This window comes from Engraulis encrasicolus, chromosome 18 (assembly GCF_034702125.1).
Source record: "Engraulis encrasicolus isolate BLACKSEA-1 chromosome 18, IST_EnEncr_1.0, whole genome shotgun sequence".
In the NCBI taxonomy this organism is placed as follows: domain Eukaryota; kingdom Metazoa; phylum Chordata; class Actinopteri; order Clupeiformes; family Engraulidae; genus Engraulis; species Engraulis encrasicolus.
Genome location: NC_085874.1, coordinates 42,911,791 through 42,926,369, shown reverse-complemented (window position 1 = coordinate 42,926,369; position 14,579 = coordinate 42,911,791). Strand labels below are relative to the sequence as shown.

At 43.8% G+C, this 14,579-nt stretch overlaps 2 protein-coding genes across 2 annotated transcripts in view; one reads left to right on the top strand and one right to left on the bottom strand.

The window, feature by feature from the left end:
- Positions 1–1,196: 1,196 nt before the first annotated feature.
- mrpl19 (mitochondrial ribosomal protein L19) lies at positions 1,197–5,672 on the bottom strand. The gene is made up of 6 exons (XM_063222528.1): positions 5,554–5,672; positions 5,271–5,391; positions 4,375–4,493; positions 3,801–3,935; positions 3,152–3,333; positions 1,197–1,994 (listed from the first exon to the last, which is right to left on the bottom strand). Exons 1-6 carry the CDS (start codon positions 5,630–5,632, stop codon positions 1,773–1,775), a joined length of 858 nt encoding a protein of 285 aa, XP_063078598.1. The 5' UTR covers positions 5,633–5,672; the 3' UTR covers positions 1,197–1,772.
- A 7,185-nt stretch (positions 5,673–12,857) lies between these two features.
- LOC134469418 (protein eva-1 homolog A) overlaps positions 12,858–14,579 on the top strand; it is a 190,740-nt gene continuing 189,018 nt past the window's right edge. The window contains exon 1 of the mRNA XM_063223661.1: positions 12,858–13,174. Within this exon, the coding sequence (XP_063079731.1) occupies positions 13,066–13,174 (109 nt within the window). The 5' untranslated portion in view covers positions 12,858–13,065. The remainder of the gene's footprint in view (positions 13,175–14,579) is intronic.

Genomic DNA, 14,579 nt, shown 5'->3' with positions numbered 1-14,579 from the left:
CCAACCCGTCTAACGGGTTTTGGTACGGCAGCACCCTACGAAAAATAGCCATCCGTGGACCGCTATTGTTGGCAGAGTCCTATTTTGGTTACAGGATGTTCTTTGGAATAGCCTAAGTAGAATCATATTCGCCTGGGATTTGCCCAATTAAGTTTTATCACAGAATACCCCACAGTAGGCTGTCATCGAAAACACAAACAGCCTAGGCTATAATCAGAAGCACTTGGACAGACTTATCATTAGCCTGGTCTAGGATTGGCAGATGTCAGGCGCTGTACGACTAGATTTTCATTCCATCGGGAGTTCTTACCGTGCATGTAGACAGCGCAGAGAATGTCCGGGATGTCGCCGGTTTATAGCCTACGTAGCCAGATAGAGGTGGCAATATCCTTCTTCCCTGGTGAATCTACACCTTTGTTACCCCGTGATGTCCTCTCGGCCAGGGCGACTGCGAGTGTACCCTACTACCTGGAGCAGATTGCGGTGTGTGCAGTGCGTCTACCATCCACAAGTGACAGCGTTGACGTCATTACACAAGCGAAAGAGGCGGAGACCGGGGTCTTGTATGGAAATGAGCGGTTGTTCTACTACGACTACGGTTTACCATAATAGACTAGGCGAGTATTTCGAAGGGTTATTCCTTCATAGTTAAAACAAAAAAGCCTTACACAGATCGACAAGGGGTAGGCCTAGTTGACCCGTTTCCATTCACCTCTGCTAGATCAAATCCTTAATACCCTACTTACTGCTATAGATACATTCTCGGTAGGCTAACCCTAATGCAATCTATTCCAAATGGTACGCAAACAGGTGTACACTGCACAGTATGATGCTCCATCCACGTCAACACGGCCTGCTAGTCCACATGCTGCAGAATTACGCACCACAAATACACAATTGCCACCCGACAATAGCCTACATTGCTCAGTTTCTACCTATGCTCAGTTATGGATCTATGAAAAAATAATGATGTGAACAAAATTCTTTTCATACCAGCGGTCAAGAACCCTTTCGTTCCACAGACAGGTGTTTTGACTTGTATTCAACGTTGCTGCCATCTGCCGTCCACAACTGGAAATCGCCTTTATTCTACAGCTGGTCTAGTGATATGACATGTGATGTCGCTGTGTAACAATCATCGCCTATGCTTTGTAAGTGGAGATCATTGACCTGAAAGTTGTTTGAATAGTGATACACCCATACAGTCTATGGATACACCTTTTTTTATTTTACTCATAATACATTTTTCAAGATGGAGTACAATGATAGTAAACAAGGTCTTTAAAAAACAGACAATAAGAACCCTTCTACTACAGAGCAACATCCTGAACCAACGAGACATTTACTACTTTGAGTAATGGAGTTACTAAAAGCAACCCAATCATAAGAGATAACATGGGCATGATATTATATGGTTACCATGACTGAGATCATTGTTTTAACACTGAACAGTGGCAAATCAGTGAAATCATTCTGGTAGGCTAACAGAGCTTCAGCTGCTAGAAGTCATGTATGAATTCAATGTCTTAGTGCCTTCCTCGAGAAAGACAGAAGAAAGATGGTGTGCGCAGATAACCACTCCTATACACAGAAGATGAACCTCTCTTCTCCGCCTCGAGTTCATTCAGTCCCAACACCCGTTTCACTCCCAAGTCTTTCAGAGTGCAAGTCTTTCACTAGCACCCATCTTCCATTCCGCTCCCCTCCATCAGTGCGGCAGTTTCCCGCTTTGAGCCCCAACCCGCGCCCCCATCTGGTCTGGAGTGTACGCATCACTTCCTCATTTCCGCCTCCACTTCCTTCAAGATGGCCTCCTTCATGTGCTCCGTGTCGTGGTGTTTGAGCATGTCGAACTCGATCCAGGGCCTGGCCCACTTCTGGGCGTGCTGCATCTGCTCGGTGGTGAGGCACAGGTCGAAGCGGATGCCCTGCACGTTGAACTTGGGACGCTCCCAGCGCTTGGACCACGGCTTGGGCTTCATCCGCACCTTCACCTGGGGGGAGAGAGAGAGAGTGAGAGTGAGAGTGAGAGTGTGAGAGAGAGAGAGAGAGAGAGCTCTCAGACCTTTGGCACTTGGAGCAACATATACGCTGCATTCAGGCTCTTGAGATTTGAGTTCTTTTTATTAAAAATGTAGGTATCTTAGAGCTAATGCAAGTTGGGTGTCCTAGCTTTTAAATACAACTTATGTTATGTTTTTATGTGCTTCTGAGATATAAAGGTTTTAATAGGCAGAGGTGAGCTTTTCTCAAAAGGGGCTTAGGCATTCAGCAGGCGTTTCCTACAGGTGCCCTAGGCTAAAATGGGTTAAAGTATTCCACAGCTATGGGCAGACACATGTAGTTTAAAGTGATACTGTCCCATTTTTGGAAATAAGCTTATTTTACACCTCCCCTGGAGTTAAATAATAGGGCTTTGCCGTTCTTCTGTACTTTCGACCGTTCTCTGGGTATGGCAGTGCAAATTTTACCTCCAAGCTAGCAGTTAACATTGAGTCCTATGAGACCAACTGGCGGCTAACTGGTCTCAATGTTAACTGCTAGCTTGGAGGCAAAATTTGCACTGCCATACCCAGAGTACGGTTGAAAGTACAGGAGAAAGGTAAAACCCTATTATTTAACTCAAGGGGAGGTGTAAAATAAGCGTATTTTCAAAAATGGGACAGTATCACTTGAACCACTTGTAAAGACAATCCATTTACATCAAAACAATCTTGCATTGCACAGCTTTCACTGAATTGGATTTATTCCTTTACACACACTTACAAGAGTAAAGCCAGGCTCAAACTACACGACACACTAGAAGAGAATCGCAACCATCAATCTTGTCGCTGCTCACAGCCACCGAGACAATGCCCGACGTTCTATTTCCAGTCGTAAATATCAAACACTGTTTGATTTCTACAATTTGCGATCGGCGACTCTTTGAGCTGCCAAAGTTCTATCTTAGAATGTCGCTCACGACGAGGAAATCTTTCCCGACAATCGCTTGCGATGGTCCTGGGGGGTAACGTTCCAGCGATTGTCGTAAGGGGGGTTTTCAGCCGAGAATCGGCGCGATAGTCGTGTAGTTTGAGCCAGGCTTAAGAGAACGTCATGGTAAGTCATGCTCCGTCTATGCTGTTCCTGTGTGCTGGCCAATGGGACTTACCGTGTTGACGGGTACGTCTGCGGTGGGGTTGTGGGGTACAGGCTTCATCTCGAAGTCGAAGGTGCTGTACTCGGGCAGGGCGTCGCGCAGGTACATCAGATTACCATCCAGCCTCTTCTCCAGCTTCAGCACCTCGATCGCCTGCACACGTGGATTATACAGCTCGTAGCAGATCTCCACACCTGGGGAACAGGTAAACAGTCAATAGGCTCGTTCGTGACGACGCAGTAAGATTTTTGCTAGGCAGTGGGCATGCGCACTTTGCCAGTTTGATGCATTGTGGTTAGAAAATTCTAACCAGAATGCATCAAACTGGCAAAGTGCGCATGCCCACTGCCTAGCAAAAATCTTACTGCTTCGTCACAAACGAGCCTATTAAGGTAATCACCTGCACACATGGGTTACCGGTATATAGCTCGTAGCAGATGTCCACACCTAATGAACAGGTAAGCAGTCAATCACCCACATGCATGGAGTTCACAGCTCGTAACAGATCTCCACACCTGCTGCCCCTTTGGCAAAATATCATGAATCTCTCTCTCTCTCTCTCTCTCTCTCTCTCTCTCTCTCTCTCATCTGTAAAAGATGGTAATTTCTCCTGTTTAATTTTAAATGGTGTCGTCTATAACCATGCAGACTGTAGGCCTACCTTGTCCATCAATGATGTTCCTCAGTACGAATGTGGCTCCTAGCCCGCTGCCGCCTCTCTGTGTGCAGATCCCCACAAAGCGATTGGTCTTCCCATTTCCATATGGGTCCCTCATGGTTACTGCCAGCACACTCCCTGCGACAGACATGTTCACATCAGGTTAAATACATGGAACCAATTTTGGAGCGATGATTTTTGGGGGTGTTTACGAGAACTGTTCGTCGAACAGAGGTCATCACTTTATCACTAAGGTTTCAATCAGGTAAAGTAAAATCAGCTGCAGCTACCACATCTTAACATCATACATTGGGCATTGTGTATTCAAAGTTGAACTAATATAAGCAACAGGACTTCTTTGAGCTTAAATGTATTTTGTTTTTTTCCTTCAACCACATTGCTTTAAATGCCATAACCCTGTCACCAAGTTGGCAGCCACTCATAATCACCCTTGACATGTGGCCAAAGAACATGACAGCGCCACGATGCATGTTCAAAATGTTATAGTAAAAAGCTTAAAGTTAGGTTAACCAGACCAAGACCAAATACAACGCCATGTCATATGAGATCCACCCACCGACATAGAACTCAGGAATGTTGAGTGCTTTACGCCTCTTGATCATGTCTTTTCTCTCGGCGATGAACTTCAGCCCGCTGGTGCGAGAGCGTGGTGCAATGAATTCAGGGCTGAGGAACCTGGAGGCCAAAACAAATGCATTACCGTTAATGCATTACCATTAACGCAAAACACCTGTCATTTTTTAGAGTGGGAAGTTTCATGGCTCAAGTGGACCAGCCTGTTGGACAATCCTCATTACTTGCACATTGTATCAGTAGAGCTAAGGTGAAGTGTGAAGAGTCAATTAGCAGGGCAAGAGCATAGTTTTGCCCAAAATTTTGCAATGCACAGAACCTTATGGGTGACATCAAAGTTCAAAAAGGATAAATTGTCAGTGTGCGTGTAACTGTTGCATCTTTGACCTAGACAGCAAGTCTTTGTTATGTATCATTCAAGAGCCACACTATTCAAGGTAGGCCTAATGTCTGCATACCACCAAGAAGAATGAACTAATCCAGCAGGATTAACTGTGGACCCAACACAGAGGTGCTGCCCTACAAAGCAAAAAGGCAGTAACTGCGTTGTTGTGGAAAACAAAGTTTAAATTTAAATAAAATGATTAATCTGCACAAAAGGTGGTAATATAAAGTAACAAAACTGCTAAATGTCAATAATCTCCCAAAAACTACTTAGACTGGATTGCAGTATCATGTAAAAGTCATTTTACTCAGTTTGGAGCTCTGGGCACTGCCTTTTTGCTTTGTAGGGCAGGGTAGCTTCCCACTGTAAAATGACAGGTGTTTCCATTATTTTGTCCAAGCCCTGTATGTCTCTCGTGGCTGTTGGAGGAGAATGTTTTCAGCTGGTAGGTTAGTAAGCTAATGAATACAAGCTAACGTCATTCGGGATTTTACCGTCGTTCAGGGGCATCATATTTTGTTTTGTCCACAATAACTGGCTTGGGGGGTGGCGTGAATTTTGGGGGTTGACCACCTCCTGAAACAGCGTGGCGACTCACAGAAGTTGTGATGAAACCTGTTAAGAAAAATAAAAATCAACTTGTGATGAACTTGCAACTGGTAAGCTATCCGACACACCTTCGTATTACACCTAAAAACTTAAGAAAGGGCGCAACAGGACTCGCACCACCCAAACTGACACTTGTCATGGAAAAATTACAAATATAGAGAATCTTACGGTCATTCTGAAGCTGAATTTGGCGAAATGTCCTGACAGAGCACAGGACCTCTGATGCTCTCCGTGTGCACGCCGCCATGTTTTCATCGCATAACCTTTCCCAGTGGTCACATGTGACAAACAACGGAAGCTGCGCAGGGTCAAATCTCAATTTTAAAATCATCCCGCAGTTCATAGGTTTGTCCACATGGTGTCGCAATAGCATTTTGTTGACAGGCTGATGCTGTCTAATACAGACAGTAATGACAAACATAATTCACGTAAAACAATCCTTGATATATTAGTATAGGCTGAAAATGAAGTGATGAGGAAGCTTATTTATTTTGAACTATATCTAGTACATAGTACAATGGAGCCTTAAGGTTTTGTTTATTTTCTTTTAATTCTTTACATCCACACACCCATTTGTATAGTCTCTACAAAAGAGAAGTTCAATGACTTGCCAGATTATCATTAAATCCACCTCTCTCTAGGTTGTAGTCACAGACCTAGATAGGTCTGTGGTTGTAGTCTCCACAACAGCCAGCTGCTAGAGAGCTTGGATTGAGTTGTCCGCATACTAAAATCCTTGGATTGAAATCTCTTTGACAATCTGATGAAGACAATGGTCGAATAATCCTGCCACGGAATAAAAAAACGTCAAAAATAGTGTGCTGACTCCTCACTTCAAACTTTCAGTCACCCTTTAATAATGGGCAGTCATGGGTGAGTGGTTAGGGCGTCAGACTTGCATCCCAGGGGTTGCCGGTTCGACTCCCGACCCGCCAGGTTGGTGGGGGGGAGTAATCAACCAGTGCTCTCCCCCATCCTCCTCCATGACTGAGGTACCCTGAGCATGGTACCGTCCCGGCGCACTGCTCCCCATGGGGCGCCACTGAGGGCTGCCCCCTTGCACGGGTGAGGCATAAATGCAATTTCGTTGTGTGCAGTGTTCACTTGTGTGCTGTGGAGTGCTGTGTCACAATGACAATGGGAGTTGGAGTTTCCCAATGGGCTTTCACTTTCACTTATAATAATAATAATAACTTGGTTTTATATAGCGCCTTTCAAGGAACCCAAGGTCGCTTTACATTGGGGGTGGGGGGGTGGGGGGGCAGGGGAAGGGCCAGTGAAGTTTAAGTCCATATGCCTCTGTGAATAGATGTAATTTCAGGTGCTTCTTGAACGTAGCCAGTGTGGGGGCCTGGCGTATGTTGGCGTATGCTTTGTCCTGCACCTTTTCCTAGGATTTGCACAATTTTACCCTCAATTGTTAGAGATAGACCTCAGGCCAAGGGCCGTCGCCAGACCTATTTTACATGGGCACGTGCCTGGGGTATTGATTTGCTGTGCCCCGGAGTTTCACAAAAAAAACCAACACCAACCTTGCTACCTTGGAATTTAGCTCAAGTTTAGCATACGGAGTAATGTACAGACTGCGCACAAAATAGTGCACATGCACAACTTGCAATATTATTATTCATTTACATTTTTTTTTTTAAGTAACTGCAAAAATGTAGCCTATCTCTCTGGCCCTGTTGTGGCCTAACGGTGGGGCACTCGTCTGCTATGCAGCCGACCCGGGTTCAATTCCTGGGTTATTTGCCAATCCCTCCCCGTCTGTCTCCCCATTCGCTTCCTGTCCACATCTCATACTATCCTGTCATCAATAAAGTCGAAATGGACCAAAAACATATGACTCCCGCTGTGCCATACCGTGCCCCTGTATAGCATTAGGTCAGCTAACGCCCATCCTCGAGGCCTAAACCCATGTAGCAGTCCATCACACAACCTAATGGCAATAATGACGGTAAGGTCAAGTCACTTTATTTTTTACAGCACATCTAAACACAGCACAGTTGACTCCGAAGTGTTTCACGTCATAGTAAGTAAGAAATAATATTAAAGTCATAGCCTACTAATATAGGCCTAAATCAGGGGTGGGGAACCTATTTTACATGCCCCCCGATATAGGCCTAATTTTAATGTTATGCAGCTTCACGTGAATTATGACATATATTGTAAAGGAATCTTAGAAAATGCATTTGCAATACAGTTCATTTATATTCAGGGGACCTAGAGAAGGTGAGGTCTGTTTTAAAGGTGGCTGCCTTCAATATAGGTCTAAAGTGCAGGGGGAAATCCTGGTTTGTGTTCATAGTTCGGCCCTCGGAGGACTTTTACGGCCCTCGGAGGACTTTTACGGCCCTCGGATGAATTTCAAGTGGCCCTTCGAATGAAGAAGGTTCCCCACCCCTGGCCTAAAGAGACAGTAATACGTATCATACCTTGCACGTTGAGATGTTTGATTTTACCAGCCAGATTGCCACATCACTCTCATGTTGATCCCTAAGGCATTACTGCTGATTGCGGCAATTATGCTGCATCAGAAATCGCTGTGTTTGTTTCCCATGAGAGAACGTTTTTTGTCATTGTTTTCCCTGATAGTTTTATGGATCTGCGCCACCTGTCCCAGTTCTTATTATACCCAGTTTTTTTAATGGTCTGTCCCGGGGGGATATACTGTATTTTTCTTGGACACTGAAGCTCTAGCACACAAGAAAATTAGTCAATTGAGTTGGCAAAAGGTCCGTTTTGTATCAGACAGAGGTAGCAACAGTATTTGACTATTAAACATGATATAACACATTTGATTGGTTGTCTGTGGAAGACAGTGTGTCTGTGTTCCATAATTTCGTTTGGCCTGAAACTTGGAAACAGCAGTAAATCACACATGGCTGAAGCTTTATTGGCATGCAGCTGGCATTATACACCAAAGTGAATAAAGGTCACCTTACTCACTTGAACCAAAAGCCGCTTTAATAACTTGGCAAACTCATTTTTATTAGCGTTAACACCCGAAGCGAGAACCTGAGCACAAACATGGGTGGGTCTGTCACCATAAAGTATGTAACACTCCCACACACAATAGTGATAATAATAATAATAATAATAATAATAATAATAATAATAATAATAATAATAATAATAATAATAAAATAAAATAACAATAATAAGTATTTGTCATGGTGACATTATATAATAACAATATATAATATAATATAATTTGCAATAATTATTATTATTATATCATATTTTATTATATAATTATTAATAATAATAATAATAATAATAATAATAATAATAATAATAATAATAATAATAAAACAAAATAATAATAATACGTATTATTATTATTGTTATTATTATTATTACTATTATTATTACTATTATTATTATTATTACCTTGGCAGAGGTAATAATCATTATACAACCTCTTACTCATGAGCAATAAGGCTCAGGTTCCACAGTTAGTCTCCTGCACACAGAGCAATGGTAAATGGATTGCATTGACATAGCACCTTTCCACTCCATGTGTTGTACATTGACCCATTCACACAACGGTGGCAGTGGCTGCCACGTAGGGTACCACCCTGCCACCAGGAGCAACTTGGGGTTAAGCATTTAGCTCAAGGACACATCGATGGGGTCAGGCAGAGCTGGGCTCGAACCTGCAACCTTCTGGTTTGTCAAACGGCTCCTCTACCACCTCAAGGCCTGAGGCGTTACCTGATGTTCCATTAGGCTCTGACCCACAGGCCCGGTTCTAAGGCGTTTTCATTCTACCAAGGCGTGGCTTCACAAAATTAACTGGTCACAGATTTCTACGGCCATCCTGTCATACTCTGACAGCATATTTATGCAAATTCATCAATATCAATATTACTTTAAGGTAGATTTTGTTTTAGTTTATATCCAGAATTTATGCTGCCCATTCACAAGTTGTATCATTTCTATTTATCATCACCATCTATTTGAAGAGTATGCCTCTTCAAAATGTCAGAAATCTGTATTTTATAGTTCCAGACTTTCCATACATTGTGAATGGGCATGCATTTTCAAAATAAATTACAAAAAAGGCATATTCCTTCAAAGGTGCACTGTGTAATATGTTTAGTAGTTTATAACCAGAATGGATGTTGCCATTCACAAATATTTTGCACCACCATCAAATTCCAAGTTTTCATTATGACTGGGAAAATTGCATTTTTCATACATGAAAAGGGGGATCTTCTCCATTGTTCGCCATTTTGAATTTCCAGAAATAGATATTTTCAGCTGCAAAACATAGGCCTACAGTATTTTGGTCATACTAGTAAATGTTCATTATTTAGCAAATATTCATGAAAAGACCAAAATGAGGACAGCACAGTTTCAATGTGCGGCATAGTTGCAATAGATACTCCGGTACCATCCTACACAGTCCACCTTTAAAAAAATATTGGCGTGCTGCGCGTGCACTATGGACCCCCCTCCCTTAACTCCTTGCTACGGCCATGCGTGTGAGCCTAGATCCACTGTGACATGTTGCCCTCTGTATTTACCATCTATACTCACCCACACCATACTCACCCACACACTTTAAAAATCACCATGGCTTTTCTACCGCCAGTTTTAACAGTAGGCTAGACCAGTGGTTTTCAACCTATGGGCCGGGGCCCACTGGTGGGCCCTGAAGGTATTCCAAGTGGGCCTTGAAATCATTTTCCAAAAATAATAATCATATTTTGGTGTGTGTTGCTGTTGATTTATTTGAGTTTTATTCTTAATCGGGTCAGAGGTGGGCCCCAAACATTTTTGACAATTTCGAGTGGGCCCCAAGTTGAAGAAGGTTGGGAACCCCTGGGCTAGACAATCGGAAATTGGTCAAGCAAGGCTATCACTGCCCCTCGCTTTAGCCGGTGCATGTGAAACAGTAGCGTGTGTGTGTGTCCCAATACTTTCCAGAGGAAGGGGAAGTGCTTGACTGACATCCCTTCAAACTTCTCCTTGAATTGGAGTGAGGGTGAGATTCCCACTCCAAACAGAATGGAAAATGAAACAAAGTAAAGTGTGAATGGGGAATAGGGTGGAATGGCTTTATTTGTCAAATCTTCACTTGTACTTTCATGTTGGCCCACTGGGTATACAAAGCATTGAAGATTGAAATCTAAATGTTATATGTCCCCGTGACCTTATCATAAGGCTCCTAACACCCCCTTGACCTCATCATAAGCCTGCCAACACCCCCCTTAGTATTAAAAATGAAATGGAGGCTCTGCTGTGGCCTAACTGGGCACTGGGTTACTATGCCGGCGACCCGGGTTCGATTTCAGCCCGTATCATTTGCCCATCTTTCTGGCGAGTTGGAGTTTTCCAGGTGGGCTTTCACTTTCACTTCATATACCACTGGTATGCAAGCATAGCCACACGCAGGGGCTGAAAAATGTCATGTATGGAATATAGTCACATCAGCACAGAGGACGACATATAGAGAATGAGTTTGGGGTATCTACCCATTTTATGAGAAAAGGCATCAGTAGGACAAAATCAGTGGTGTAGTCTACTTTTTATGGGGGGTATACTGTATATTTGAGCATTTTTTGAAGTAGGTATACTGTATATATTTGTGCTATTCAAAACAATGTATCAATCGATTTTAAGTGGGTATACTGAAATCCCTGACATTTAGAAGTGGGTATACACCGTATACCCGCGTTCTACGTAGACTATACACCACTGGACAAAATGGGTTGGGGAAACACTGGCTTAAACAACACATAGGCCTATTACCACAGCACTGGGCCCTTTGATTGTAGAACATAGTCCTATAACTTGTTTCACTTTGTTCATGCAATACCCTGCAGTTCATTGTCGTGCACTATCTGCCTCTGGCTTGAACCTGCAACCATAGAGCAATATGGACTGGGGTGGACTAGCACCAGTCAGCTAAAAGTCAAGACAACTTGTGGGCTAGTCAAGAGAGACCAGCGCCCAGCGCCCGGGAGAAATATATGTTATTTCTATCACTTTTTTAAAGTGCTTTATACTTATATAGGCATGCTGGTGCTGCTGTTTTATAGGCCTAGATATTTGAGTGAGGTGCAAATAAATAATATTAGTCTATAGCTTTGGTGGTACAGGCGCCTCCGTTCCCGTACCACCAGGCTTGCAAGCAGCACGATGCATCAAGCAATCAAGATACTGAACACTCAACCCACTCTCCCTTCACTGTCAGCCTCTAGCCAGCCAGGCCACTGACAACGCTCCCCCCCCTCATCCCCACCACCATATCTGCGACTGAACATTCCACCTGCACTACTACATCTGTGACTGAACTTTCAACCTGCACTAACTCAAAACATACACATGCACGCACACACACACACACACACACACACACACACACACACACACACACACACACACACACACACACACACACACACACACACACACACAAGCACACCGCACTTTCTGCACTAAACCCAAACATACACACACTGACACACAACTCATACTCACACACATACACACACACACACACACACACACACACACACATACACAGGTACACACACACACAGACGCACACCGCACTTTCTACCTGCACTAAACACACACACACACACACACACACACACACACACACACACACACGCACACACGCACACAAAACACATACAAACACACACACACACATACTGCTGCTGGTGTATTTAATAAAAACCTTTTTTTAATTATTTATTTCTTCAAATGCTACTATTACTATGTCAGAACGCTATAAAGGACTTTTAGAAAAAAGAACAACAAAATACCTCCTCTTAATGTATGTTCTCTACAAGTCTTCTGTTGTCCAGTCTTGCACTTTAAATGTCTGTATGAGCAATGTCTACGTCCATACTGTCTATGTCCATGTATGAGTACTGTCTATGTCTATACTGTCTATGTCCTTACCTAGATTAGTCTATGTCTGCATGGGAGAGCAAGAAACGCAATTTCAAATTCTTTGTATGACCAGTGCATGTAAAGAAATTGACAATAAACTTGACTTGACTTGACTTGACCTGGTGTAAACAAGGTGGTCTGTGTATGTGGGGCTCATGTGTGTCACCACTGTGAGCACAATTGCAAACAATATGATTCTTAAAATAGGCTATTTATTAAATACATTCAAAACTTATTTTCAGAATATTTGAAAGACAGATATACTGACGCCTACTGTATCTCTTGCTGGGCAAAGTGTGACAATGAAGTGGGGCGCGTGGGGTGGGTGTGGGTATTGTGTATACTTTGAGTAGGCTACACACACTGCACAGTTAGTAGGCTACACTACAGTGTGACAACGCAACGGTTATCCGACGGTGTGGCGTTGAATGAAGCACGGTTTGAATGTTGCTGCCATTTTAGCGCGCCGTTGACTTGCAGGCTTTAGGACCGCGGAGAGACCGTTCCAACAGGTAAAGGCGCGCGGCAATCCTACCCCAGTGCGCCTCGCGGACTTCACGGAGCTGCTGCTGCTGTTGGTTCATCCCCACTCTCACCGCGAGCAGTGCGATGCGGTGACTAACCACTGTCAACCCGAGTAGAGCCATGGGACCTAGTACTCACGCCGTTTTCTTCTGGCAAGAGCGCAGCTAACTGTACACGGTCGGGGTTTACCTTGAAACCCTCGGGAAGAGAGGAAAGCCCGACTTCAATCCCGTTTCAAGGATGTTCTTCCCAGATGTCTCTTTTTCAGCCATAAATTACGCACTCGTGTTGGGATTAACCTGCCTCACCGTCTTCGCCAACTTCACCAAGAGCTCGTCTGAGTTCTCAGGTCAGTAATCTGTTATTCTCGATTGAAGACAGTGCTGCTGTCAGTTGTTAAACATTCTCAACGCTATGTTGGTTGCACTCCTACAAGTGGGCTACCAGCTGCGCACACTGGTACACTGGCTGTTCTGAGTCTTCCTGTAGGCTAGCCTGTTAGTGAGTTGAGATCAGCGTGGAATATGCTTGTTTTTAAAGTTTAAATGTCAAGTGCTTCTGTTCAGTTTCCCATTGGACTTCATCTCTTCGAACTGGGGGATGAAATAACCAAACGGTAGCTTTGTTTTTTCCCCAAGAAAGTCACTTGCCGTGTCGAACCTGTAGCAGATGTGTTTCACGTTCACCTTTTAAAAAAATGCGTAAACAAAGACATGAGATGTTTCAAGTTCCGTGCCCCGGGCTACCTTTTCCGGAGTTCCTGGCTTGGTTATGGAATTTGCCCATGCCTGGCTTCTTTGACAAGGAGCGAGCTTACAGTATCCAAACCAAACGCTGAGCTCCAGTCTCTCTAACATGTTGGTGTCGATGCTGGTCCACTGGGTTGACTGCAATTGTCGCAGCGACTCCAAGGCCTGCGTGTTCAGAAGCAACACTGTGTTGCAGCCTTGGATAACTATTTTCTTACAGCGCATTTTCAGCCATTTTGACACTGCTGTTTTCAAATTAAGACTTGAAGCGTGGCCTTTGCCTTTATGGGGTCCGGGTATACAGCCGCACCGAAATGGCTAATAAACCCCAATGCAAAGCGGACTGCTGTGAAAGAGTATAATGAGCCCGCTAATAGCCGTGAATGGAAGGTAACCGCGGCGCAGGGGGGAGACCGTTTAGAAAGGGGGTTGAATTAACAGATGTGAGTTTAAATGGCACCCGTTAATGGGCTCGGAGGTGTTAAATGAAAGGGGGTTTAAAAACAACGAAACGCCGTCATGTTTAACGCTATGAACAACTTTTGAGGCAACTGCGAAGTAGGCCGGTCTCTGTTTTTCATTGGGTCCCACATTAAAAAAAAGCTTGGTTCCAGGGGCAATTATGAACCGTTCTATAGGCTACCGCTGTTTACCCCTGTTTAATAGGTCTATCCGCCTCTAACTGAACATATCGTTCGGGTTTAAGGATATCCCAGCTCAGCCAGGAGTTAATTGATGCAAATCTGTAAATGCTGCGCCTTGGAGTAAAATAAACACCTTTGTTTCAAACGGACAGACGTCGTGATTGGGCTTTTCCTCTGTTCTGGCAACAAGCCCAATCCATTCATTCATTCATTCATTCATTCATTCATTCATTCATTCATTCATGGGGGGTAGTCCTCTCCTTTAAACATTACACAATAACACGTGGACTCTTGTTTGTTGCCCTGTAGAAAGAAGTTCCCAAACTCTGCACTACTACTACCATGCACCCTGTAGACCTTT